This window comes from Melanotaenia boesemani, chromosome 18 (genome assembly GCF_017639745.1).
Source record: "Melanotaenia boesemani isolate fMelBoe1 chromosome 18, fMelBoe1.pri, whole genome shotgun sequence".
In the NCBI taxonomy this organism is placed as follows: domain Eukaryota; kingdom Metazoa; phylum Chordata; class Actinopteri; order Atheriniformes; family Melanotaeniidae; genus Melanotaenia; species Melanotaenia boesemani.
The window spans coordinates 13,046,408-13,072,034 of record NC_055699.1 but is presented as its reverse complement, the minus strand read 5'-3'; the positions used below and the strand labels follow the sequence as shown (position 1 = coordinate 13,072,034).

The window sequence follows — 25,627 nt, the reverse complement described above, 5'->3', positions numbered from 1 at the left end:
GTTCAAGCGTGGCGTCCTGTTGCGTGATCTAGTGCAGCTAACCTCAGGAAACTCTCCGTCTCCATTCACTGACCATCAGCTCTGAGCGCAACAGTCCGCTGCGGTGTGTTTGAAGATCACCGTGGAGGGAAAACTCACTGGCAGGAATAAAACTTCTTTTATGTTATTTGCCTCATCGGAGTGACCACAAATGATGAATTTTGTTCTCTTATGTCTTCTTTGTGGATTGTATGGCGTTTTTGGCAAAGGTAAGTAATGGGTAAAAGTAATGGGTTGACTTTTGTTCGCGATGCAGATTTAATAATAATAATAATAATAATTATTATTATATTATTACACATAGCACATTTAATCTAGCTATGTAAATAGATTAAACTTGTAATCTCTCTAAACTGCATTTTACGCACGACTTTTCACCTAACTCCTCATGGCACCCTTATCCCCAAGGATGCAAAGAAAGAAAACCAAAGACGCACGGATCTATGGTGCGCAGTGTGCCGGAAGCTGCTCAGGCTGTAAACCTCTGATCTGGCCGTTGTTGTCTGAGAGATACGCGACATCCGTGGTTATACGCCTGGATAACGCAGACCTTTAAGCGTAGTCTGCATGTGTGCTTGGCCCCGGTTGATTGGGAACACCGTGAGCGTTGTTTCCTGAGAGTGATTAGTTTGTCAGAAGTTTTGACAAAGGAACGGGGGTTCAAATATGAAAAAATATTTGAAGTGCAGGGCAATGTTATGTGTGTGTAAGTATTGGCGGATATTGTGCAGAGCATTTGAAGGAACAGCCTGCGTATTCCTTTTTTTTTTTTTTTTTTTTTTTTTTTAACAACCATTTAGGACTTACAAAGACCCTAAAATTTCTTTACAAACATTGTTTGGAAACATTATTTAGGCTGTTGAACAAATCCATTTTTTCAATATACGTATTTAGCTCTTTATGAAAGAAAGAAATTTAACATTTTTAGTACACAGATACACTCTTACTGACTGATCTCTAACTATTTGGTTCAAACTGAACTAATATAATTATTCTGCAAACAGAGTAAATACTGAATATCATCTCAGTTGCAAAATAAAGAATTAAGGAATATACGAAATGTAATCGATCTAAATAAACTAAATACATTTTGAGTATTCATAATCCGTAAATAGTTAACTATCAATGGCACACATCGCCCCGTTATCAATTTTTTTTCATATATAAACATCTTATATATAGCCTGTCATTTAGCCTATACCTTTGGTCCCACTGTCATTGTTGGCCTTATCAAATATCTCATTAAACATCAGTTATAATTAAACTGATAACATCTGCCTACATGTTTTTTTTAAAGATAGAGTCTTGTTAAACACAAAAATGAAGAAACTCACTCATGGTGAAACTGCTAAAAACTGAATTTATAGAGCAGATTATTTCCCTATTTAATGTCTTCAAACTCCTGGTTAGATGAAGTGATGCTAATTTGAGTATAAATTAAGCCCAAGGGAGCACATAAACTCTATCTTTTATCAGCTTTAAGCAGTTATCATCTAGAATGTGTTTTTATGCTGTCAAGTGTTGATGATGTAACTGATCATATTATTTTACTGGAATTAGGATAATAATTTCTAGAATCTTGCAGGGTGCTACTTCCCTTTTTATAAGTATTTTCCATCCTTTCTGATGAGCACACTCGGCTCTGATTGGTCTGCCCTAGTGGCCTGAGCAAGTGTGGGCCATCGTTCTATAAAAGTGTGTCACTGGATGCAAAAAGAAGACATCCTCTAAGTATATGATGACTAATAAATATTTTCCATGTTTTGAAGATACCACAAACTCTAAAATATCATAAAAATAATGTCCATAAGTGTGCAGTGCAGCTGACATTTTTTAGTTATTGTTGCTTTTATACATAAACACATAAGGATTTTATGGGGATTTTAAGAGAAGTAGTGTAAAAACTGTGCTATTTAGACACTTGTTCTTGCAGCTGAAGTCCCAGATGAGATCATTGACTTCTTTTTTAACTGCCAGTGTATAGGAAATAGTATAGGAAGTGCTAGCAGCGTGAGTAATGCTAGATCTGCTCGATGGGGCATCCACTGAGAACAATGACACTGACAAGTGATAAATTTGCCAACTGTCTTACCAGTGATTGCAGAGGAATGAATGCAGTTTGAGCTGATGTGGTGCACCCTGTGTGAAGGGCAAACTTCACCCAGGGTTTCTGCTATTGTTGGTAGGAAGGAAGGGTGGACAGACAAGCGGCTTCATCTCTCATTAATACATTTCAGCCTTGAAGTGGAGAAATTGTTGTATTTGACAAACAAGCAGGACACGGCTTACGCATTTCCACATAAGTTGACAAGTAATCAAAGTATGATATGAGTAGGATTACAGGCACTGTTGGCATGTTGTGGAGGCTTATGTTTGAGGCAGAGGGGTGGAAGTTTTCAATCCACTTCTCAGTAAAAGGGTGTTTCTGTAACTTCACGTGTCTCTTGTATCCCCATCTTCTCTTCAATCTCTACAGATAAAGATCAAAAGGGGAAGTTCAGCATCCCTGTCCTGGATGTAAGAAGTCGACAGCTGGTTCTAGAAGCCAATCAGACACTGCTGCTCAACTGCAGGTGAGTTTCAGGTATATCTAAAGCCAAGAGACCTCAATTTGGGAAAAGGGGGTTGGAGCTGGGGTGGGAAGAGGCAATCCAATTACATTTTATCCAGAAATCTAAGCCAAATTAAGCATATATCTCTTAAAATTAGGGGAGAAGTTATATCAATCACCATGAAGATAGTCATTTGAATAAAAATGTTTTCTGTTTGCTTTCTTTTATTAAGAGAGTCAACTTTGGATTAATAAAACTGTCATAGAGCATTTTTAAAACACATGAGAGATAAGTGTTGCATATCTTCTTAAGGCCTTAATAGAAATTGAAGTCTAATATCACTAAATATGTTTAATTATCCTACTCTGTTAAGTCAGAAAGGTCAAACAATTCATCATATGAAAAGACACATGCAAGTGTTTTCTGTAACTGTTGACTAGGGGGCACATGGAGCTGTCATGGGCGTTCCCAGCCGGCTTGGACAGAGATCTGGTGGAAGTGTATGAGTCACGTTGTGGAAGAAAGAGCCGGCAATACTGCAGCCGCTTGCAAGTCATCCACAGCCAGGCCCAGCACACTGGACTGTTCCGCTGCCGATACCGGCACAGTACCCAAAACCAGACATCCACATATGTGTTTGTCACAGGTAAAACACCCAAGGTCCACATAAGACTTCTCTCCCGTTTTTTCTTCTTCTTTTTTTTTCTCATTTCTAGTTGTTCATAACTCTCATGTCCACTCTCTGAGGAGCCCCTCACTCCTTTCCCGCATTATGCTTATTGTTTATTCCCTGAAGTTAAACAGGATGTGGTGGGTGCTAAATACAGACTAATGCCAGAGAGACAATTATATCTTAATACTGTTTGTCCCAACAACACATCCTTCTAGATGACTCTGGCACAGTTTCACCCCACTCCTTCCCTGCCTCTCCTTTCTCATCCCAGGCCCACCTCCCTCTCGTCTATATATAAATCCTTTTTTACTTTCATTTACGTGCTACCTCGAGGCCAGGAATAGCCCAGCTGTTGAAAGACTCAGGCTCGGGCAGAGTTTCCCAGGGCATCAGCCTTATCTGCTCCGCTCAGCCTTGTTTGAAGCATCCTGTGCTTGGGAGAGGAGGGGAAGGGCTTGGAGGGGGTGTGCTGGGAGGGGATGTCGCTGTGTCTCTACAAGGTGGTGGTGAGGTGGTGGGTGGAATATGTGTATGTGAGGAGCTAAGAGGAATAAGATGAAGGCCAGTGGCTCAGTGGTATCCATGGGGCAGAGGAGGCAAGATGTCTGCCAGGCCTGCTCCTCCCTGTCCTGAAAGTTAACGCTGCTCAGCCTGAGCAGTATGAGATGAGGAGCTGGGCAGGAGGCCAGGGTCACAGGGCGCTGCTACTGTTTGTCCAACAGGACCCTCGGGGGCCATCAATCGCTCAGGTCACCATGTCCATTAAGTATCAGACTTGGCCTGCATCTCTACTCAGACGTTGCCTCCCTCCCTGAGTCCTGTATTAGGAATCAAAGCAAGAGAAGGAAGCCTTCAGTCTACTACTCCTTGGGGTACTTTTGTTCAAAGGTTCAGAGATTTGCTTTCCTTGAATAACACCCTATGGTCCCAAACAATACAGTGAGCAACACCCACACCTTTGAATGGCACAGAACTATTACAGTAGCCGATCTGAGGGGAGAAAACACAGAGAGGCCTTTTGATTGCTTCTAAACAATCTGCTTGTTTATTGTTGACTACAGGCAGTCATATATTGAAGGGGTATTCAATGAATGGGTGTGGAGGACAGTGCATGTTTGGACAGTGTATATTTGTATGTTTGTTTTTTCTTTATTGTTAAGATACTTGGAAGTGTGTGTGAGTGTTATTGTTGATGTTTGTGAGTAAATTCAGGATTGCTTTCTAGCCTTTCCATGCTTTAAAGATCCAGCGCACACAAAGCATGTAAACAATTTCACTTTCTGATTGAATTATGATTCCATAATTAATGGGAGTGTGGTTCTCATCTGAGTCAGAACAACTGATCAAATGCACATTTAACTTGTCTTTAGTAATAAGTTGATAACATTTAGGTTTATATATTATAAATGCAAATCTTAATTAATAACTATATTTTCTTTAGCGTACAACTGCACAAAAGTAAGAACTTTTTGTTTTTGTACACAACATCTAGCTTTTGAATACAGTGGAAAAAATGTTCAATCAATAGTCACTTTTTTTTGTTGTTGTAGTTGTTGTTGATTATTTTTTATTTCTTTTCAACTTCACTTCCAATCAGCATTGTTGGGAACCCAGAATTTGGGTGCATTTGTTAATTTTCAACAAGGCTGCTGAAGTTGATGGTACAAGAACGTGCATGGATCATTTTTTCTTTTCTAAAATCACGTTTACTAAACATAATGCCTCAAATCAGAGGCTCAAGAAAAAAACTAGATTGATCATTTTCAGCAGCTCAGTCTTAGTCCTGCTACTTTGGCATAAGAAAAACCCTGCAACGTAAACACTGGTATTGCTATTAAAACGTGATGAGTGATCAGTGTGCTGCTCATTTGTTCATGTTGCATCACATAAAATCACATAAAATCACATACCACTGTCAAAACTCCAGCTACTGGCTTTGAAGCTATCACAGTCTGGCCTGTAAGCAAATGATAAAAGCAGAGATACACTCATTTTAGCAGCTAAGTGAAGTATTTTATTAAATTACTGCAACTCAAGAAAAATCACAAGAAAAAGTAAATGGATGGCATGCGAAATATCAGTAAGTCACTAGTGTAGGATGGGATTGGTAATGGAAGTTATGTGTGTAAGTGTTGTATGGTGTAAAATAGCTAAATCAAAATAAAAGATATGTCACTAAAAGGCTGCCAGCTGTAGAAGGAAGAGAGTAAAAATGTTTATAGCCACAGTGATTTAAAAGACCAGGAACAAAGAACTAGGTGTTGCCAGTCAGCTAACGAGCCACTGTTCCAGGAATGCTGACCAACAAGAAAAATTAAACCACCAAAAAGCTAAAAATAAAGACACGGGCTGTCACAAAAACACGCTGAAGTCTGCTGTGTTAGATTTTTATGAATCAGCCCAGAAGAGCTGTAAAGAAGATGTTTGCATTTTTCGATTTTTTTTTTTTTGTCTTCTATATCTTTTATATCTTCTATTTGTATGACTTGTATATAAGAAGAGGATGAAGCTGGGCATTCAGTTGGTTGCAATCTGCAACTTTGCCACTAGGTGTCACAAAATCCCACACTCGAGTGGACTGAAAAACAACAGGAGTGATTAACATTTGGTACTTTGTTTGCTCTTTGCCTCTCACACTAAATCTGTGCTGCCCAATTTTACCCAAGATTCTGGGCTCTCTCTGAAAGGTACTTGCTACAAATTGTCCATAGAAAGGAACTGCCAACTTTGTTCTATGTCTCTTTAGTCTAAATGATCAAAAAAGGTTCATGTTACCTTAAAATGAGGCTTATATGTAGAACAATAAGAGCTCAAAGCACAATTATTGTCTTTGTAAATATACTATCAAAACATCCATTACAGTAGCCTTAGCTTAATATGATACATGTGATGAAAGATAGCTTTAATCAATGTTTTGGGAAATCACTATGTCTATTAGCTCATGTCAGACATGACACTAGACATGCGTTTATTTTGCATGCTTATTATGTGTACCATATGTGTCCCTGACCGCAGTGTTTGCGTTTCAGACAGCCAGCAGCCATTTGTGGAACAAACGGGTATGAGCCCAGGTGTGCTGTACATGAAGCTGAATGAGCCACTGGTCATCCCCTGCCGGGTCACCAATCCCAACATCACCACCACACTGGTCAAGGTCAGTGCAGAAAATATACAGTACTTATCCCGCAACAGTTAAGGAGTCTTTTAAGTCACATTTGGGTGCAGGGTGTATCTGCACACTCACGTCACACTTTGTCCTCCTCCACTTAATCACACCACTTACGCTCTGTGAACATTATTACTCAGCCCAGTTTTTTCATCTGGCCTTACACACATACATGTACACACAATATACTCCAGTTGTTTCTCCCTGTCCAGATCATTCACCACATTGTTCTTGTCTTGGCAGCCATTACTCTGTGGCGTCTGTGTGCGTTTGTTTGTGTGCTTCTGCGGACATGTGTGAAAGTGTGTGCGGATATGTTTGTGAGTGTTGGCACTTGAGTGTTGAGTGAGGGGGAAAGCGGACGGAAGCATTTAGAGTGCTTACTGTCTCCATGTGTATCTGTGAGTGTTTGTGTAAGTGCTGCATGTGCGTGTAAATGTAACTTACCCATGCCCCTTTCATAAATGACTTTTTCCAATCGAACAAGGACCACTGCTGGCACTGCTTTTACCTCTGAAAACAGGACATGAGCTGTGGAGTGGCCCGTGGCCCACTTCCCATATTTTACCCTCTGCTTCTAGTAGTGAGAATAATAGCTGCCAACTTTCTTCATCTGATGCTTTAAACAGCTGGCCAGCCTGGCAGAGGAAGCTGATGTAGCTGCTGTTGGCCCCAAGAAATCAAAGTACAGTCTATTCTTTTTAATCATAACACTAGACATTACTATGATGGCTTGTGCATCACTAACTTATTTCAACAGTGATATAGCTGTAAAAGATGCCAAACTGGCTCTGGCCTAGACTATCTAAAGTGTTGCTGAAATTAATGTTTTTTCTCATTTATCTATTTTATCTTTGTTGTTTACTGTGTGCTAAAGTGAAGTGTGATATCAGTTCCTTTCAAGAAAAATAAATTTATGTCCAACATGTCAAGACCAGGATTTGCTTCCTCTGATTAGTGTGCTGTTGGTCCTTTTGCTGGCCTTAAAGCTTCAAAATTACCATCAACAAACTAAAACTGGATGTCATAGTGGTCATTTCCATCTTCTATGCAGTCTATGCACAATATTTCTTTGGAACTGGATGCGCAACACAAAAAGAAGAAGCACTTAGAGAGCATAGACCTTGGCCAAGCCATTGTAATTTCTTTTTATAGCAGTAATTGTGTTTTTTAGTTAGAAGCTCTAATGGCAAAATTATTCTTATCTCTTCATAGTAAAGAATCTGTTAAAAAAATGATCCCCAAAATCGAATCTCTTGTTTAAATGTCATTTCTGAGATTTCTGCCCATCAAAATTTGTCCAAAACCTTTAACCTCTATCTATCTATCTATCTATCTATCTATCTATCTATCTATCTATCTATCTATCTATCTATCTATCTATCTCTCTCTCTCTCTCTCTCTCTCTCTCTCTCTCTCTCTCTGTGTCTCTCTCTCTATACATATATATAGTTTATGTTCATGTTCTGTTGATCTGTTCTGTTGCAACAAAGATGTAATAGGTGTGCATGTGTGGGAGTGGGCGGGAGTGGACGGGGGGAATATACTGATGGAGTCTGTGTGTGTTAGTGGGAGAGAGACAGAGCTCAGAAGGCCCAGTAATTAATTAAGAGTTCTTAAATACCCAGTGACACAAACACATTGTGTAAAACATTTATTTGGATTATTTTTGTTTATTTAGAGTACTATTTAGAACTAAAACTACTTGAACTGACTTAAATCCAATCAAACTTTATCTGATAGCACTTTGTATTCATAGATAAACATTTCAATAAATCAAATAGTCCTGTACAGTGTCTAAAAGACTGGCATTTACAATCAATCAACTTGCCTTAAAATGGGATAAGAATTTGATGAATTAAGTGTAAAAAAAATCATTCAGCAGTACTTGACCTTATAGGTGCATTTTCACTATGACTGTCACTAGCACTGTACCAAGATGTCCGCTTTGTTGGTACATCTCTCCTCGATAAAGCAGTGTCCACCTACATATGTTTATTCAAACCAATGACCACAACTCATTGGTTTGGTCAAGTAATCAAAACGAATTGGTTAGTATTAGGAATTCTTTGACATTTCCCTCATATTACCAGACACACAGGTTGCCTGGGTGACTCATTGCATGAAGATTTCACACATATTCGTCCATGTGACCACTAAAGGTAATGTATTTATGAAAGCAGGACTATTTCCAATTTATCCATTTTCCATTGAGACATTTAATTTAAAAAATTACTGTCATGTGAGTGCTCGAGAAGAAGTAAATGGTTCAGAATCGGTAGGATTTATGGTCTGGGAATGTTAATGATCCCTCTAAAATGAGTTCATATTTTCTGCAAGTTGCTCCCATAAAAAGACAAGGAACAAGAGAAACGTTTAGGAAATTTAAAGATTTGGGATGCAGGAAAAGCAAACGAATGAGTAGCACCAGTCTCTGCATGTCAAATACACGCACACACATTCACACACGCATTTTTGTCCTGCCTCTATGCCCTGACAAATGCCTGGAAAGACTAAGGTAATTACTCTAAAAATAACTATCCTCTCTTCCTTCATCTCCCTTCTCTTCCCTTGTGGTGGCCGGTCTTAACCAGGAATCTCACTGTCACAGCCCCTGGAGTGTTTTTTTCCTGGAAGGATTTTGCACTTTGCTTGGGTCTCTGCTGTGACCCTTTTCAGCAGGAACAATACCTAAGAGGCTCTGTTCTCTCATTCAAGCCGTGAAAGTGAGGTCTGGGATGACTGTGTTGACCTGGGGCTCCAGTCAAAAGGTCTATATCCTGTAGTAACAGGATGTGAGAAGATGGAATGGAGTCACGTTTCTCATATCCTGACTCTTTTGCTCCTCCTTCTGGTCCTCCACGTTAGCAATACTGCCCCCACTGTAGCCTCGTCTCCGAGTACAGTAAGGTTAGAGGATGGATGTAAGAGGGGCATGGAGGGCACCAAGGGTACTCAGATGGGGCGTCATTGAGTTCAGCAAGAGGAAGTAGAGGAAAGGATCAACTTCACAGGACTAAAAGGGGAGGAGGAAGAGGTCAGTGGCGTCTTAGGGGTCACCTCACTCATGGGAGGGGGGATATTAATCAGTTCACACTAGGGATGCAGAAGCGAGGAAAGTGGTGGTGAAGGGGAGGAAGGGTCTACCTGCTCCCTTGAGAGAGGGTGGGAGGCTTCCACTATGTCGCTGAAAAACATTTCCTTGTAGCTGACTCCAAGAAAACAACAAGGTTGTACAGTTACACAAGTGTCCATGACTAAAAAAGTACAAAACCACCACTGTGAGAATAAAGCCAACCTCAGTCTAATCGAGGCAGCAATGGAACCAAAAAACTGCACAGATTCTCAAAAGGACTCAAAAACCAAATGAAGTCAAGTGCAACTGCATCATAACGATAATCCTGCCATTACTAAACAGGTTTAAGGCTTCTGGCGTTATTTTGTCATATCTTGCTTCAAGATTTAGATTTTTTTTAACTAAGCCAGGCCATCGTCTTTTTTTCTACAAAATTGCGTCATATGATTTAAGCATTTTATGATACATGAATACAAATGAAACATATGACTCATATGAGCGTTTCCACATCAGAGCACATGCCATTCTCAAGGATTTCTTTCTTTTTCTTTTATTTATTTATTCTCTCTTCTTTTTTTTTTCTCCTTTTTTTTTTTCCTTTCTTTCCCCCTTCTCCTTTCCCCTCTTCCCACGTTAATGCATCAAATTCAAAACAAAACATTTCATAATTACAATAATTTAAATACAACAATTGTAATACATTCCATAGAAAGAGAGAAAAAAAAAAAAAAACACAAAAAAAACAAAAAACAGAGAGAATTGGAGTAGGAAGAAGAATTAATCTTATTAACTCCTACCCCATCCTCATTTCTAAACGAACAGGACAGCCTCATCAACAGTAGATTCTTAAAACACAAATACATCCAGCAGATGCCTCTATTTTCTTAACCATTCAGACAATTCTTTTCATACATTTTAATTATGTACTCTTTATATTTATATTTAAATTGGAGAATATTTGAACAACATTTAAGATCTGTTTTAAGTGAGTTCCATTGTTTTACACCAACCACTGAAACACTCATTTGTTTGAGTGTAGTTCTTGCAAAAGGATGTTGAAAGTCACAATATCGTCTACTTGATTCATCATTTAGGATAAAAAGCGTTTGTAGTCCAAGTGGCAACAAGAAATGTCTAGCTTTATATATTACTAATAATGTTTTCATCACAACCAAGTCTTGCAATTTTAACAGTCCTGACTTCAGAAACAATCCTGTTGTCGACTCTTTAGGAGCAGTTTTATTAATTATTCGTATTGCCCTCTTTTGTAAGACAATTAGAGGGCTTAGATTGGTGCTATAGGAATTACCCCACACTTCCAAACAGTACATCAAGTATGGCAAAATAAGAGAACAGTAGAGAATTCGCATTGCCTTATAATTTAACATAAACTTGACCTTACTCAACACAGCAATGTTTTTACAAATTTTCTTTTTAACGAATGCTATGTGTGACTTCCATTTTAATTTTTCATCAATAACTACTCCTAAAAATCTAAATTCAGACACCCTCTTTATACTGATTCCATTTAAACTTAAATCAATATTTTCAGGGCATTTTTGATTTGTAAACAGCATAAACCTTGTTTTACTTAAATTTAAAGACAATTTATTTTCACTGAACCATTTCTGAAGTAGTACCATTTCTTGTTCTATTATTTTCATTAGTAGTTTTAAGTTCTTTCCTGACACAAAAAAATTTGTATCATCTGCGAATAGAATAAAACGTAAAATTTTTGATACATCACAAAGGTCATTAATATATAATGTAAAAAGTTTAGGTCCAAGCACAGAGCCTTGAGGGACTCCACAGAGAATTGTTTTCACCATAGATTTATGGTCAAGATACTCCACATATTGTTGTCTGTTTTCTAAATAACTAATAACCCAGTTTAACACTATACCTCTAATTCCATATGACTGTAATTTGGAAATCAGTATACGATGGTCCAAAGTGTCGAAAGCCTTTTTAAGGTCAATGAAAACTCCCACTGTGTGATTTTTGTTGTCCAGTTCTGTGGTTATGTCCTCTGTAATTTTCATTATTGCCAAAGCTGTTGAACGATTACTACGAAAACCAAACTGATTGTCATATATCAAAGAATGTTTTTCAATAAAAGCGTCCAACTTTTTAACAAAAAGCTTCTCCAAAATTTTTGAAAACTGCGAAAGTAAAGATATAGGTCTATAATTTGTGATGCTTTGCCTGTTGCCTGATTTAAAAAGTGGAATAATTTTAGCCACCTTCATTTTTTCTGGAAAGACACCAGTATTGAAGGACAAATTAAATATATATACTAATGGTCTGCTAATGCAGTGTACACTCTCTTTAACAATAAACATATCTAAGCCATCACTGTCACATGAACGTTTACTTTGTAATTTGGATACAACAGAAATAATTTCATTCTCACTTACCCTACCAAGGTATATTGATTGCATGACTTTGCTTTCACATTTCAAACTTTCCTTTTCATTATCATTATGTGGTGATATCGTTTTGGCAAGATTTGGGCCAACATTAACAAAAAATGAATTAAATTCATCTGCTATTTGTGCAACACTTATTTCTTGATTCTGCTCATTAATTAAATAGGCAGGATGACTACGAACCATTTTACTACCTATAACATTCCTTAACACTTTCCACATTCCTTTAATATTATTCTTATTTTCCATTAACATTTTGGTATAATAATCTTTCTTTGCATATCTCATTATAGTTGTTAACTTATTTTTATAGGCCTTATATCGCTTTTCTGTATTTTCTGTCCGGTATTTTACAAAATCCCTGTAAAGTTTATTCTTCTTCTTACAAGATTTTAATATTCCTTTTGTGATCCAGGGTTTATTGTTGCATCTTGCATTATCATTATCCTCCCATATCTTTTTTGGGCAATTTTTATTATATAACCATAGATATTTTTGTAAAAAACATTCATAGGCCTTATTTACATCACTTGTGCTGTAAACACTGTTCCAATTTTCTTTGATAAGATCATTCTTAAATGCATTTATTCTTTCCTCATTTCTCAATCTTCCAACCTTTTTCCCCATTTCTTTATTTGTTTTTACCTCACAACAATAAGTAAGAAATATTGGTAAATGATCAGTTGTGTCATTTATCAAAAGACCACTTTTAACAGTGCCTCCCAGTACAGTAACAAAAATATTATCAATTAATGTAGCACAATTCGTAGTTATTCGACTTGGCTGAGTAATCATTGGATAAAGTCCTCTACTGTACATTAAATCTAAAAAATCTGAACTACTAGAATGATTACTTACATTCAAAAGGTTTATGTTGAAGTCACCACAAATTATAGATATTTTATTGTCATTTCTCTCAACTAATAATTGCCCTAACGTCTCAATAAATGATATTATACTGGACCCCGGAGTTCTATATACACAAGTCACAACAATATTTTTTTGTTTCTTCATTTCAATCTCAACAGTTACACATTCCATTACATCCTCCACTACAGCAGTCATAGCCTCTATTGTCCTGCATTTCAGATCATTACAAACAAATAAAGCAACGCCCCCTCCCCTCTTACTGAGCCTATTAACATAAAACAACTCGTAACCCTCAACATAAAAATCAGCCCCTTTATCATCTGTTAACCAAGTCTCAGATAGAGCTATAACAGTAAATCTATCTTTAAATGTTCCCAAATAATCATAGATTTTACTAAAATTTGAATATAAACTTCGACAATTGAAGTGAATTAAAGTAAATAATCCATCTGTTTGAATATCAACACTGAAGTCTGCATCTGTATAATATTTACACGTGTCTTTAATATTTTCATACAAGTTCATCTCAGAATCCAGTTCATGCTCATAATTGTAAACACGACCTTCTAGTCTATCTGCTTGCAAAAAATTTTGGTCATACTCCTCAGTCATTGCGCAAATTAATGCTTATTTAGGCCCTCAGGCCATGTCAGAGTTATTTCCACATACCCTGGTCCTTCTGTTCTTTTCCATAGCTGTCCAAGGAGATACGAAGAGTTTCAACGCTCGTTGTTATTTCTGAAACGGGGGCGTGTCCGCCCTTGCTGCGAGGAGAATGCCAGCCTGCGGCCTGTAGAGCTGACTCCCAATCCGGCTCTTTCTTTGGGACTTCCATTAATACACCAAAGTCCTTTAGACCCTCAGCTGCTTCTCGTGGATTGTCAAAAGTCTTGGTCTTTCCATCTTGCAAGAACAACTTGAGTTTTGCGGGATACAATATGCGACATTTGATCTTCCTCTCCTTTAGCTGTTTCCGCGCATTCCTGTACCGAGCACGCTCCTTGAACACTTCGGTCGTGTAATCCTCATCAAAATATATCCTGTGATCATTAATAAGAATCGCCTTTTGTGACCATGCCGCTTGAAGCACTTGTTGTTTTTCCTTATAACTGCGGAACCCAACAATGATGGATCTAGTGTGATCCATGCGCGCCGTGGAGCCACCTGACGCAGCGCGGTGCGCCCTCTCAATGCAAATCTCCTCCCGGATGTTTAATTGCTCACGAATAACTTTTTCAATAAACCCAATCATATTGCTTCCTTCTGTTTTTTCTGGTACTGAATAAATCCTCAAATTATTTCTCCTTGAGCGACCTTCCAGATTCTCACATTTCTCCTCAAGGTGTTTTTGTTTCCGCATTAATTGGAAAAGAACTTTAGTCAGATCCATTTCGCGTTCCTCATTCTGCGCAATCCTTTTTTCGGCGTCATCCATCCTTCTTTTTAATTGATCAAGGTTTTGCTTTATGTCGCTCACCTCTTTTCTTAGCACACCGAAATTTCCAGCAGTTTCAGTGCGGAATTGCTTAAGTTCCCTCAATATTTCTGCTGTCGCGTCGCCACTTGCACTGTCCTCCAAACAAATTTCTTTCACTGGGGCAGTATCTGCCAATTCTCCTCGTTGTTTTTGCGAACGTTTGGCCATTATTATCTCTCCCTTTTTACCTTGGAAGGTATCTTGATCTCTTAAAATGCAGATACACGTTTTTGCACTTGGATCCACAAGCTTGCTTCTTTGTTTTTTAAGTATTTTAAGTTTTGTTTGTCAGGCATGTTGCTTGAACTAGAGCTTCTTCGGCCATCTTGATTTCCAAGAATTGAAACTGAATTGAATTTCAATTTCAAAACCTTCAAACTTCAATTCAATTTCATTTAACAACCACAAAGTTTTTATAAGAAGGAAGGAAGGGAGGCTGGACATTGCAGTTAGGCATAGCATTTTTGGTCACTGATTCACTTTCAACTGCAGGAGACAAGATTAGGATCAACATGTGACCATTTTTTTTTTACCTTTAACTTCACTTAAAACACAACACTTTACTACGACTCCTTAGTCCCTCCCTGGCTAGGTTTAGTTAATAACATCACTTGATTAAGGTTAAGGATGAAAAATACTGTGTTTGAGATAGATAAAGATAATTAAGTTAGGGATAAAATACAGTCTTTTTACAATGCAACAACCAATTAGGTTTAATTGTGTCATTGCCTCTGCACTCAGCATTGTGATTCAGAGAAATAAATGACGAGTGCTGTCTTCTCCTTTCCTCCCCCACAGTTTCCCAATCTAAGCCTGACACCAGACCAGAGGAATATTATTTGGAACAGTAAGCAAGGATTCACTATCCGAACCACCACCTTCTTTAATATTGGCCTTTTCCACTGCCAGACTGTCATCCAAGGGGTCAAATATGGTTCACGTGAATACTTTGTGCACAGACCAGGTCAGTATGTTGCAGTGTAAAATCACGGTTAAACATGTATTAATACCCCAGGGGTTTATATAAAAATGTCTTCACTTTTCCCAGTGAGTAACATCACAGAGGTGTATCTGAACAGCAGCGGAACTGTGCAAGCCCTGAAGGGGAAGAGACTGGTCCTGAACTGCACTGCAACTGCAGAGCTGAACACCAGAGTCGACATCACCTGGGAGTATCCTGGAAAGGTCAGACTTCCTTTCAGTGAGCCTCAGAGAGGCACAGGCTTAGATGACAAATGACCTTTGATGGAGACTGAGCTGAAGTGTATTCTTCTGTTAGATTCTTCTGTTTGTGAGAAACAGTGAGCCTCTTCGCTCTGTGTGATCGGAAAAGTGATGGCTCTGGCAGGCTGGCGTTTCTCTTGTGTTTGAATCACATGGACGGCCATTAGATCTTAAGACATGGATATTTACTTAAATTGATGGAACTGTTTGAGTATGCTAAACCAGAAATGGCAGAAAATTTATAAAAACATGTCTCCTTCACTAACAGGAAGTTGAATCCCATTCACGGAAGTCAAATTGAAAATTTAAAAAAGCATTTGTAAAGATATTAACAAGACACTGCTACTACTATGTGAGACACACAGGCAAGCCCTCTGTGTTAATCTTGTGGTTCTGCTCTGTCTCTTATCCATTAGGGTAATAACCGTAGCTCCACTTCAAAAAGGCTTCTGAGACACCCAATGCACATGCTGTTCTACAGCATACTGGTCATCCCAAAGCTCCAGCGTTCAGACAGAGGCCTCTACACATGCCGTGTCACCAGCGGTGAACAAAGCAAACAGCAAAGAGTCACTGTCATTATCTATGGTGAGTCTCTTCCACTAAAATTCCCCACGATTTAGATGATTCAAGCACATTTACATGATCTGGTTACTGATCTACATTTTCACTGAGTTTCATTATGACGTTTTCTTTCTGTTTCAATAGCACTCTTTCCCTATCACTAACTCTGAATCACTCCATTGTCAGTAGATTTAACAACTATCAAGATTTTGCATCCATTTTCTAAAAACAAACAAAAATATGCACATGTGTTTCCTTAATTTCAGATCGTCCATTTATCCGCCTGAAGCCCAGAAATGGATCTGTGATGGTGGCGCAAACCGGACAGAAATCTTACAGAATTTCCCCCAAACTACGAGCGTTCCCTGCCCCAGAAGTTATCTGGTAAGGGATCAAGAGTTTCTTCATGATTGTTGTCTCAGGTCAATTTTTTTTTTTTACCTAAACCTGCTTCCCTTTTGCCAACTCTAACTCTTGAAGAAATATTGAAATGATTTTGCTCAGAGGTCCTTTTCCATTACAGGTTGAAGGATGGCATAGTGGCAGCAGAGCAGTGCTCCAGATACCACATGGATGGGACTTCCCTGGTCATTCGGGATGTTGCAGAGGAGGATGCGGGGAAGTACACTATCCTTGTACAAATTAAGGAACATGGGCTCTACCAGAATCTCACACTCACACTTGTGGTCAATGGTGAGACATAATAAATAAACATGCTCAACTCTGATTGTCTCTCCTTCCCCCAGCTATTAAAACACTGCTCCACTACATGTTTCCTTCTCATCTTGTAGTGAGTCCTCAGATAGGAGAGAAAGCAGTGGCGTTGCAAGATCCCGGCTCTGTACCACGGGGGAGCAGAAAAGTACTGCCTTGCACGTCGCATGGAGTCCCTCCTCCACATATCCAGTGGCTCTGGCACCCCTGCCCCTCCAAAGGCCTGTAAGTAATAGGGGTGTAAACTACAAGTTTGATCACAATACAATATTTTATTGATTCAGTGGATAACACTTCAGTGTTTTGCCAGTATCACAAACTCAGCTACAATGCATTTAGAAGACGTGAAGCAGTATAGTACAAAGATTTTATTTTACTATATAAGTGCTTTCATCTTGTCCTAAATTACAAAGGACAAAAGTTTCAGTATTGTAATATTAATTTGTATTATGTTTTGTTAGAAGCAGCTGTTTATTATTTTTTCATGATGCAACACAATAGATTTACTGTAGCAACATAAAGTGTATTATAATTTTATCAGATTATATTTACTACTAAAAGTAATTAATGCTACGATGCTACACACATACCGCATGAATTATAATGTTTGCTGTAAGGCAATCATTAGGGTGTCCGTGTGATTCTGAAAAACAAGACATGTTTTGTCTATTTCAGTGTGTGTTCAGACAGCGTTTCCTTCTTGTAACCAGAACAGATGCCTTTTGGGGCCTTTCATGTGTGGGAATGTGTGAAATTGTTTGTGTGTGTGTATTGGTGTGCATGTACCCATGCCTTTGTGTGTGCCTTACCATGCTCGTGTTTGTATGTTTGTTTGCTCATGCAGCTTTTTTTTCACATATTTTTCTTCTCTTACTCTCCATACAACCTTTTCCATATGTTTATGTAAGTGCATATAAATATAGTGTGTGTATGTGTGACTGTAAGTGTGTGTGTGCGTTATACATTCACAGACACAGTACATGGTGTATTTCAGACTTTCAGACTTGAAAGGACACACTTCAATAGAAGCCAGTTCTGTGCTCTCAGTCACGATTTGTTGGTTTCTAAATCAAACGCTATGATTTAATGAATTTCCTGCCCAGGACACAGGGTGAGAGGCCTGTTTATTATTGTGATTGCACAGTGCATCCTGTGATGCTTTTTCTTATATCTGACACACACTCTATATACAGAGTTCTCATGAGAAATAGCCCAGCCCAATGATGCAGAGGGACAGTCACTGAGTCAAGTCAAATACACACGCGTGCTAAAGCAGACGCTTGGCAGAAACACTGATTGAGCTTTTCTTGGAGGTCAGACACTTATTGTGTTCCTTACGACAAAGTCAGAAAGGTTAAGTATTACCTGAGAGCACTTCAGCAGCCGCCCATACTCAATTCCCCCTCTGAGGCACGCTGACATCATCAGCGTACTTGACCTGTAACCCTAGCACTCTCAAGTGGCGCCATGCCATGCAGCTTCTTATATTCATTTCTGCCAAATTTCTAAAAGTAATTTACATAATGAACATGATCATCTTTTTAAACCTGCCACTGCTTAAGTAGATACTCTTCCCTGTTAGACTAAATCTGGCTGGCTCAAATGATGTAATCTTTTTAATTTGAAAATCTATTAGAAGTCATTTAAATAACAGAATTAGATTTTAAAGTAAAAGACTACGTGTTTTTCCTGTTCTATGTATTGTATGTATGTGTGCATCTTTATCTTGTTTCATGTTAAGATGTTAGATGCAATCTGCACATATAAAAGGCTGTGAAAGCCATGCTACTCTAGGATCATGCTGGGATATAAATGCTTTATTTTTAAATTTTTAATTGATAACTATTGGCTTTAATTGTCAAGTCAAATTGAAATTTATAAGTACAGTTGATTATAAAAGGCATAAATGTCTGAAGGCAGTGAAAGCTAAATTGAAACTGTAACTGTATAACTGCATAAAGTTACAGTAACAGTAACTGTAACTGTATAATTGTAATGCCCCTGCAGATTTCATTTGGCCTCTTAGCTGGATGACTTGTGGTCCTTTGTAAAGCTCTGTTCTGGTTCTGCTTCAATGTCTGTACTAAGTGTATTTCTTTAGACCAGTAGTTCCTCACTAGGCCCTTGTTCTTTGCAGCCCTGCTGCACCACGAGCCTGACGCCGTGCTGGAGGAGGCCCAGGGACAGTGGGCCAGACTGATGGGGGGCCTCTCGCCACAGTCCTGGGTGCACTCTTGAGTCTGGCCCTGGGAACCACAACGCTCTTATCTGGCCTGGGCAGGAGGCGCACAGGGCTTCCTGTGCAAAAATCAGAGTGCTTTTCCTCTCGTTGTTTGGCTTCCTCTCCGACGCGAGACGCTTCCCAGCAGCATGATTGTCCCTTCGTCTTCAAACGTGGCACAGTCCGCTTCCTGAAGAGCTTGATCTATTCTTGAGAGCACCCCCACAACCCCTCCCCACCCCAGCTCTGCTGCACCCCACACATACCTTTCCAACCCCTTCCCTCACCATGCTCTGCCCTCCTCCCCAACCTAGCACCCTCCACCTCTACAGAGTAGCGACTCTCCATCGCCTTCCACCCTGGAGCTCACCTCCTCCTCCTCCACACACTCATCAGTGCCTCTCCATAACAGCCAGAACCCACAGTGACATTAGCAGCAATTTTAAGTGACGATCCTGTGCCTGCTGGAACTAGAAAGTGAGGAAAGAGACTTTGAACACTGCTGAGCAGTGATGACCTGGAGACACAGAAAACCAGGAGTTAAATAAGTCACAACACTAAGGATATATGGACACCTGCTTTACTGATTATTTATTTATTTCCTTGATTTGCTGAAGACAAGCCTCACTCCCCACACACACACACACACACACACACACACACACAAACCAGGCTGCCCTGTAGTTTATGCTTGTAACATTTCACAGACATTATAAGCCAGAATAAGTGCAATTCCATCCAAACATCAGCCACATTTCTGGAGCTGCTTTGCTTTTTTGTGTCCTAAAGTGGTACTATAATGGGTGCATGAACTGTGCCTGTCCCAAGCCCTGATCTGATTCTGACACCTACAAAAGCTGTGAGTTGAAGGTTAAACGTTCTTACTTTGGATGGGCGAAACAGGAGAGAGGACGAGCTTTGTGTTGGCCACTATGGGATGCCTACAGTTCTCTACAAAAGACTTAACGGTCAGCAGAAGCCTACCATGTAGGAAGTCCGCACAGACCAGAGACTATCCTGTGTCATCTACTGCCATCCCATGACAAAATGTCTTTTTTTGTGTCAAATGGCATCATATAACAGCCCTGCTGTCTTTTATATTGGAAGTTAATTAAAACTTAAATGTATGTGTGCTACTACAAGCCATTTTAAGAGAATGAGTGCCATAAGTCTTTAAGTGATGTCCATTTCTGGGTATGTGAATAAACCAAGTGTGCCTGTGTGTGTGTGCTTGTGCAGGAATATGTTTGTGTGTCCCATTTTACGGGTGTCTGCCAATGTGATTCAGTGTATACATGTATACAGATGTTCTATGAGTAATATATGAATCTAATATTTAATAATTTTATACAACTAACTTACATATGAAAAATGACAATATTTGCCAACCTCTGTATGATCCTGTTAAGACATATTGAAGTGTTATATCATTTGTTTGTGTTGTTGCATTAAACTTTGCTTATATTTGTGTATTGGTTAATACAATTTGTGGTTATTTTGGGGCTGTGTAAGGTGCAGGCAGGGGCCTCAATAAAAATGTATTTCAGGCAGCATAATAGGACAGGAAGAAAAGGAAGGAGATGATTCTTACTGATACATAAATTGGAACAGTCCATTCATATTTTCAGGCAGCTGCTGAAAATATGCTCACCCTGTTGGCAGGCACATATTGTATGAATGTGGATAAGTTGTGTCTGTATGTTTGTGTTCATTATTCTTCATCTAACCACCTTTATTTACTCACTTCCATCCAACTAACTTTATTTGTGAGTGTAAGGGCATCTTTGAGCGTTAACGTTTTTCCTGTGAAGCGTGGGAGTGTTAGCTGGTGTAATGTGTGCCTGAGTGGTGTAGTGGGGATGGGTGCGTACATGTGTGTATTTTGTTTCAAATGTGTGTGTCAAGCCCATAGTGTCATGCACAGGGTGGGTTCGTTGGTGCAGTCTCACACACTATCTCAATGTCAAGAGGAAGAGCAATCAGGGAGAAAGAAAGGAGGCAAACTCAGGGAGGAGCTCAGGACAGACAGAAATTGATGACAACAAGGATACAGACAGAGACAGAGGGGCAGTGACATATCCCTAAACAGGCAGAGTATCAATGAACAAAGTGGAAATTATAGTTTACAGTGAGGATGTCTAAATAATGAAGGAACTTTCTTTTGTTTATAAGATCTCTCCACAACTATTTACTTATTTCCTTGCCTTAGTGCAGTCACAAAAAAAATAATAAATAATGATTTCTCAGCTTTAGAGCTAAACAGATAAGGCAGCATTTTAGACATGGTGCTGCTGCAGGTGTTAGTTGGATTTTTTTATTCTGGGTCCACAGATCTTCATTCATTGTAACTGATGGACATTTACTTTAAAATTTCTCCAACTGGATGCAATAAGACATAATAATCTTCACAATCACCACAAGTCTTTTCATAAACCTAATAATCAGATTTATATTTTTTTATATCTAAAATAACGTGAGACCATAGTACTTGCAGACCAACCTTTCACAACAACACTAAAGTTAGTTTCCGATTCACAGCTTCCGATTGACAATATGTGTAAAGGATGATTGACCACATTAGACCAGCTCCTGATCAAAAACTACAATACACAGATGCTTCAAATCTGGACTGGAATGTCCTACACAGCATTTAGATTCATTAAAACACAGTTTTTGATTTGTAAAATCATTATTCTATTTGTGAAAATAGAATAAAGAATAAGCCTATAAGCTCTATTTGCTAATACATGCCAAAAAGTACAGTTTGGTAATCTCAAACTGAACATAAAATTATACCGCTCTGGTTAAAGAAGATTTTGTAATGATTTGATCATGATGCATAGTATAATAGTGCCGGTGTCACGACTTATTTCACAATTTGCCTCATAAATTAACACTAAAGGTTTGCTGGTTTAATTTATTTAATGTCTGTTTTTATAAGTTTCATACTGAATACTTGTGACAAAAGATTCCCACCAAAAGGTACAAAATATATCTTTTAACTGGCTAATGTCAGTTCTCATTACTTTAGTGGTTATATTTTTTGCAATAGTTTATTTCAATACATTTTCATATGCCATAATAAACATGCCCCCTTTATTTTATGCAGTTTTTAGTTTTTCATAATTAAACACTAATCTTTAACAAGAATAATAATTACCAGCTTATTATAGGCAAATTCAACCTCATCCAATGCCCATAAACATGGTCAGTACCCTTTCAAATTAAATCAGTGGAACCTTTTCTTTTTAGAGATCCTAGTATTTTTTTGAAAATTCCAAAAAATGCTTTGGTTTTATTATTGTTTATTGGATATAAATGCAATCAAGTGTAATTTGAAATAATACCAAACCTAAGGTCAACATTAAATGATAGAAAAATATCATGCAATGAATTTTGAGGCATCTTGATTTTTTCAAAGCAGTTTGGTTTATAGTTAACAAAAAAAAGTAATAATTTGGTACAAAAATTGATTTGTTTTTTTCATCTTCTGCATCTTATGATTGATAGTGGATAATCTTTTTAATATAAGTATTTAAATTCTGAGAATATTAAAAACATTACTTTTCCAATCATGTCTGATTTAGTTATAAACATTTTACTTAAAAACATCATGTTTGATACCTTTAAGCATTATAAAAAATAACAATAATAACAAAACTTCCCCTCAGCTATGAACCTATGATAAACCCATTCTTGTGTGTATAGAGATGAGCAGAAAATGGCCATAAACCCTTTTGTATAAGCTCCAGTTCCCACAGCACTGCTGGTGTGTAATCTATGGATTTAGACTTGTGAGAGTCATTGAGGTACAGGAACTGCTGTCCTGGAAATGTGGGATGATTTCTGAAGAATGGAAGGAAGCTAATTGACAGGATGACAATACCACCTCTGCATCCTTCACAGTTAAACAAGCCAGCATTAGCTCGCATCCCAAAGCTATGCTATTGTCAGCTTGTAGAACAGGGAATGAGGACATGAAGTTATTGATAAAAAAAAATGGTTTGGTGATGATGAATCTCTTCAAGCTGTGACGATCAAGGCATTTCCTGGTGTTCTGGTCTTCCTCCCGCTGAGCACAGCTGAGAAAAACATGCTCACACACCTGGAAGTATCATATAAAATCTTGTGTCAACACAGCTGAGTCCCTGTCCCTCTCTTCCTCCTACTCCTTCTTCAAGGTGTGTGTGTCCAACGTCCTCCTTGCTGTGGAGTCCTGTGGCGAAGAGTCTCCCTGCTACATCTAAATACAACCACATCCTGAGTGTCACTACTAGACAGGAAGTGCTTCAAGGGAAGAAGAAGGTATATTAAGTACCAAAAGACAGTGATAAACAGAAGTGCTTCTGGTCTTTTAAACTATTTTAATTGTAGTTATTAAACAGTATTTTAATTCAATTGCAATATTGAGTTGACTGGATCCTTTTTACAATTCATAGTAAGAACACCAAGAAATCATAACTTTATAATTTCATTATCTAAATGTTAATACCTTAGAAAATATTGCAGGCTTACTTATATTTTATTACACTGATTCTTTTTTATCATATCTTTCATACACTTACAGTACACTTTCCATGGGAAATATGATTCTTGCCATCAGTGGTAAAAATAACAAGCCTGAGCCTTCAAATGGGGGTGTCATTTTTCCCCCCTTCATGAGGATGTTTGTGCTTTCCACAGGCAGTAGGGGTCCTGACTGTTGCAGAGGCCTTTGTGTCTGGGGTGTATCGCTGCATCGCTTCCAACTCTGCAGGCACAGACCAACTAGACTTCCCCTTCTACATCACAGGTGATACCAGACAAGAAGAATTTTGTTGTTGAAATTTATTTTCTACAGTAAATGACTGTGAAAAATCTATTTAAAGTTCTATTACCATCCCTCATGCTTCTTCCTTTCAGTCCTCAGAATCAAAATTCAAATTTTTATTCATACTTTACTCACCAAGAACATGAACATCTTTTTTTTCATCTGTAACTGTTGGATCAAAACTTACTGTGAAGACCATACAGTATATTCCCTGAATGCAAACACTTCATTTCTGACTGTATTTACTCAGATATTAAACACCTTCTGTCATGCTGTGGTGGAAGATGATTTGTAAATATATGGAGAGGTTTTTGCATTCAGCTTTTACACCCCTGAGCATACATACAACTTAACTTGACTTTTTTTTCTAGTTAAGAACAAGGTTGAACTCATAGGCTTTCCTTTTTTTAATGTGCAATATCACCTAAATTATCATTTCATAGCTTGCATGTGTTCAAGCTATTAAACTTACATGAAAAGATGTCTCTGATCCATCTGGCTCAGACTCTGAGAGGACAGCAAGCCCCTCCTGCTACAATATTATTCTTTCTCTCTCTCTCTCTCTCTCTCTCTCTCTCTCTCTCTCTCTCTTTCTCTGTCTGTCTCTCTCTCTGTCATCGGTAGCCTGGCTCTGTCAGCTGGCCCCTCCCTCATCACTATGGCTGTTACCTGACTGCTGCTGGATCTCTCGCCTTTCTATCACATCCTCTCTGACAGAACTACAAAACCAAACCGTTTCTATCAAAGATAACATGTTGTGTCAGGCTTTTATAGATGTTAACTTTAAAGCTGGACAGTCAGGTAAATGTTGGCTGCACTGTTTCTTACCTTGCTCATGCTGAACTTCAAATGACATCAAATTTTGATCAGTGGCCAAACCATTTTTTTTGTTAGGGTGGGGGGTTCTTGGCCACTATTTCAAGGACAATTAGGAAGAAAACAAATAAAAAGCTTTTATGTAACTCAAATATTAAATTTTTTCTACATTTTAAAAAATGATTCTATAATTTAATGAGGGCCCAGTTCTGCATTTTTTTAAGTGGGTTTGAACTTATATTGTCACTGAGGGGCAAAGACATGCAAGCAAACTATGAAATGGTCTCTACAGTATTGAGAAAAACAACTTTAAAACACAGAGTTGAATTTCTTATATAGAATTCTAATTATAGCTCTGTGTGATAATATTTTTGCTGTGTGAGGTCAAATTTGGAGGAAATTCAACTTTTGTCTGACTTTTTAAAATTGGTATGATTAAAGTAAGTGCGTTTGGTTTCAGGTAACGATTTTAATAAGCAGCGGAAATCTCTGTGCACAGCATGGCACAGTAATTTGAAGTGAGTGAACTGAGTTTAGTGTTACTAAAATTATCAGAAAAAAACTTTGTGTCTAGAAACTTAAGAAGCAGTACAGGATAAAATACTTTTCAGAGCCAAGAAGTGTGCATGCATCATTAGGTCAGGTATTTTGTGAGTGATGTCAAGCTTGATTTGGGTCACAAGCTATACAGGTTAAACTTTTTCGGTCTTTCTGTTTTGCGTACAGACTGGAGTGTGTATGTGTCTGTGTGATGGACTGTGTCGAGTTGTTGGTGTGTGAGCAAGAGCGAAACAGGAACCTAGAGATCTTATCATTCCACTTCCCTGTGCAGCATACTTCCTTGGACTGGCAGGTCCACTTTATTTCGGGAGGCCTTGGGGTGTTCGGGAAAGATAAACACTATCTACCATCAGGAAACTCTCAAGCCGTTTCCACGGGAAGTTTCAAATGGCTAAAGTAAATAAAAAGCCTTTTCACTGTATTCCACTATAGCTG

The 25,627-nt window shown here is 38.4% G+C and overlaps 1 protein-coding gene across 4 annotated transcripts in view; it reads left to right on the top strand.

Moving 5' to 3' along the window:
- The window catches only part of flt1 (fms related receptor tyrosine kinase 1), a 40,507-nt gene continuing 14,880 nt past the window's right edge, over nucleotides 1-25,627 (top strand). For 3 of the 4 annotated variants that reach the window (XM_041968307.1, XM_041968306.1, XM_041968309.1), the window contains exons 1-12: nucleotides 1-248; nucleotides 2,516-2,612; nucleotides 3,032-3,237; nucleotides 6,294-6,418; nucleotides 15,081-15,246; nucleotides 15,331-15,467; nucleotides 15,923-16,094; nucleotides 16,337-16,454; nucleotides 16,594-16,763; nucleotides 16,862-17,009; nucleotides 23,187-23,310; nucleotides 23,689-23,797. In XM_041968307.1, coding sequence (XP_041824241.1) covers nucleotides 191-248; nucleotides 2,516-2,612; nucleotides 3,032-3,237; nucleotides 6,294-6,418; nucleotides 15,081-15,246; nucleotides 15,331-15,467; nucleotides 15,923-16,094; nucleotides 16,337-16,454; nucleotides 16,594-16,763; nucleotides 16,862-17,009; nucleotides 23,187-23,310; nucleotides 23,689-23,797 — 1,630 coding nt within the window. In that variant the 5' untranslated portion in view covers nucleotides 1-190. Of the gene's footprint in view, nucleotides 249-2,515; nucleotides 2,613-3,031; nucleotides 3,238-6,293; nucleotides 6,419-15,080; nucleotides 15,247-15,330; nucleotides 15,468-15,922; nucleotides 16,095-16,336; nucleotides 16,455-16,593; nucleotides 16,764-16,861; nucleotides 17,010-18,921; nucleotides 20,476-23,186; nucleotides 23,311-23,688; nucleotides 23,798-25,627 lie in introns of those variants that run through there. The other variant, XM_041968310.1, reaches the window with a different exon arrangement.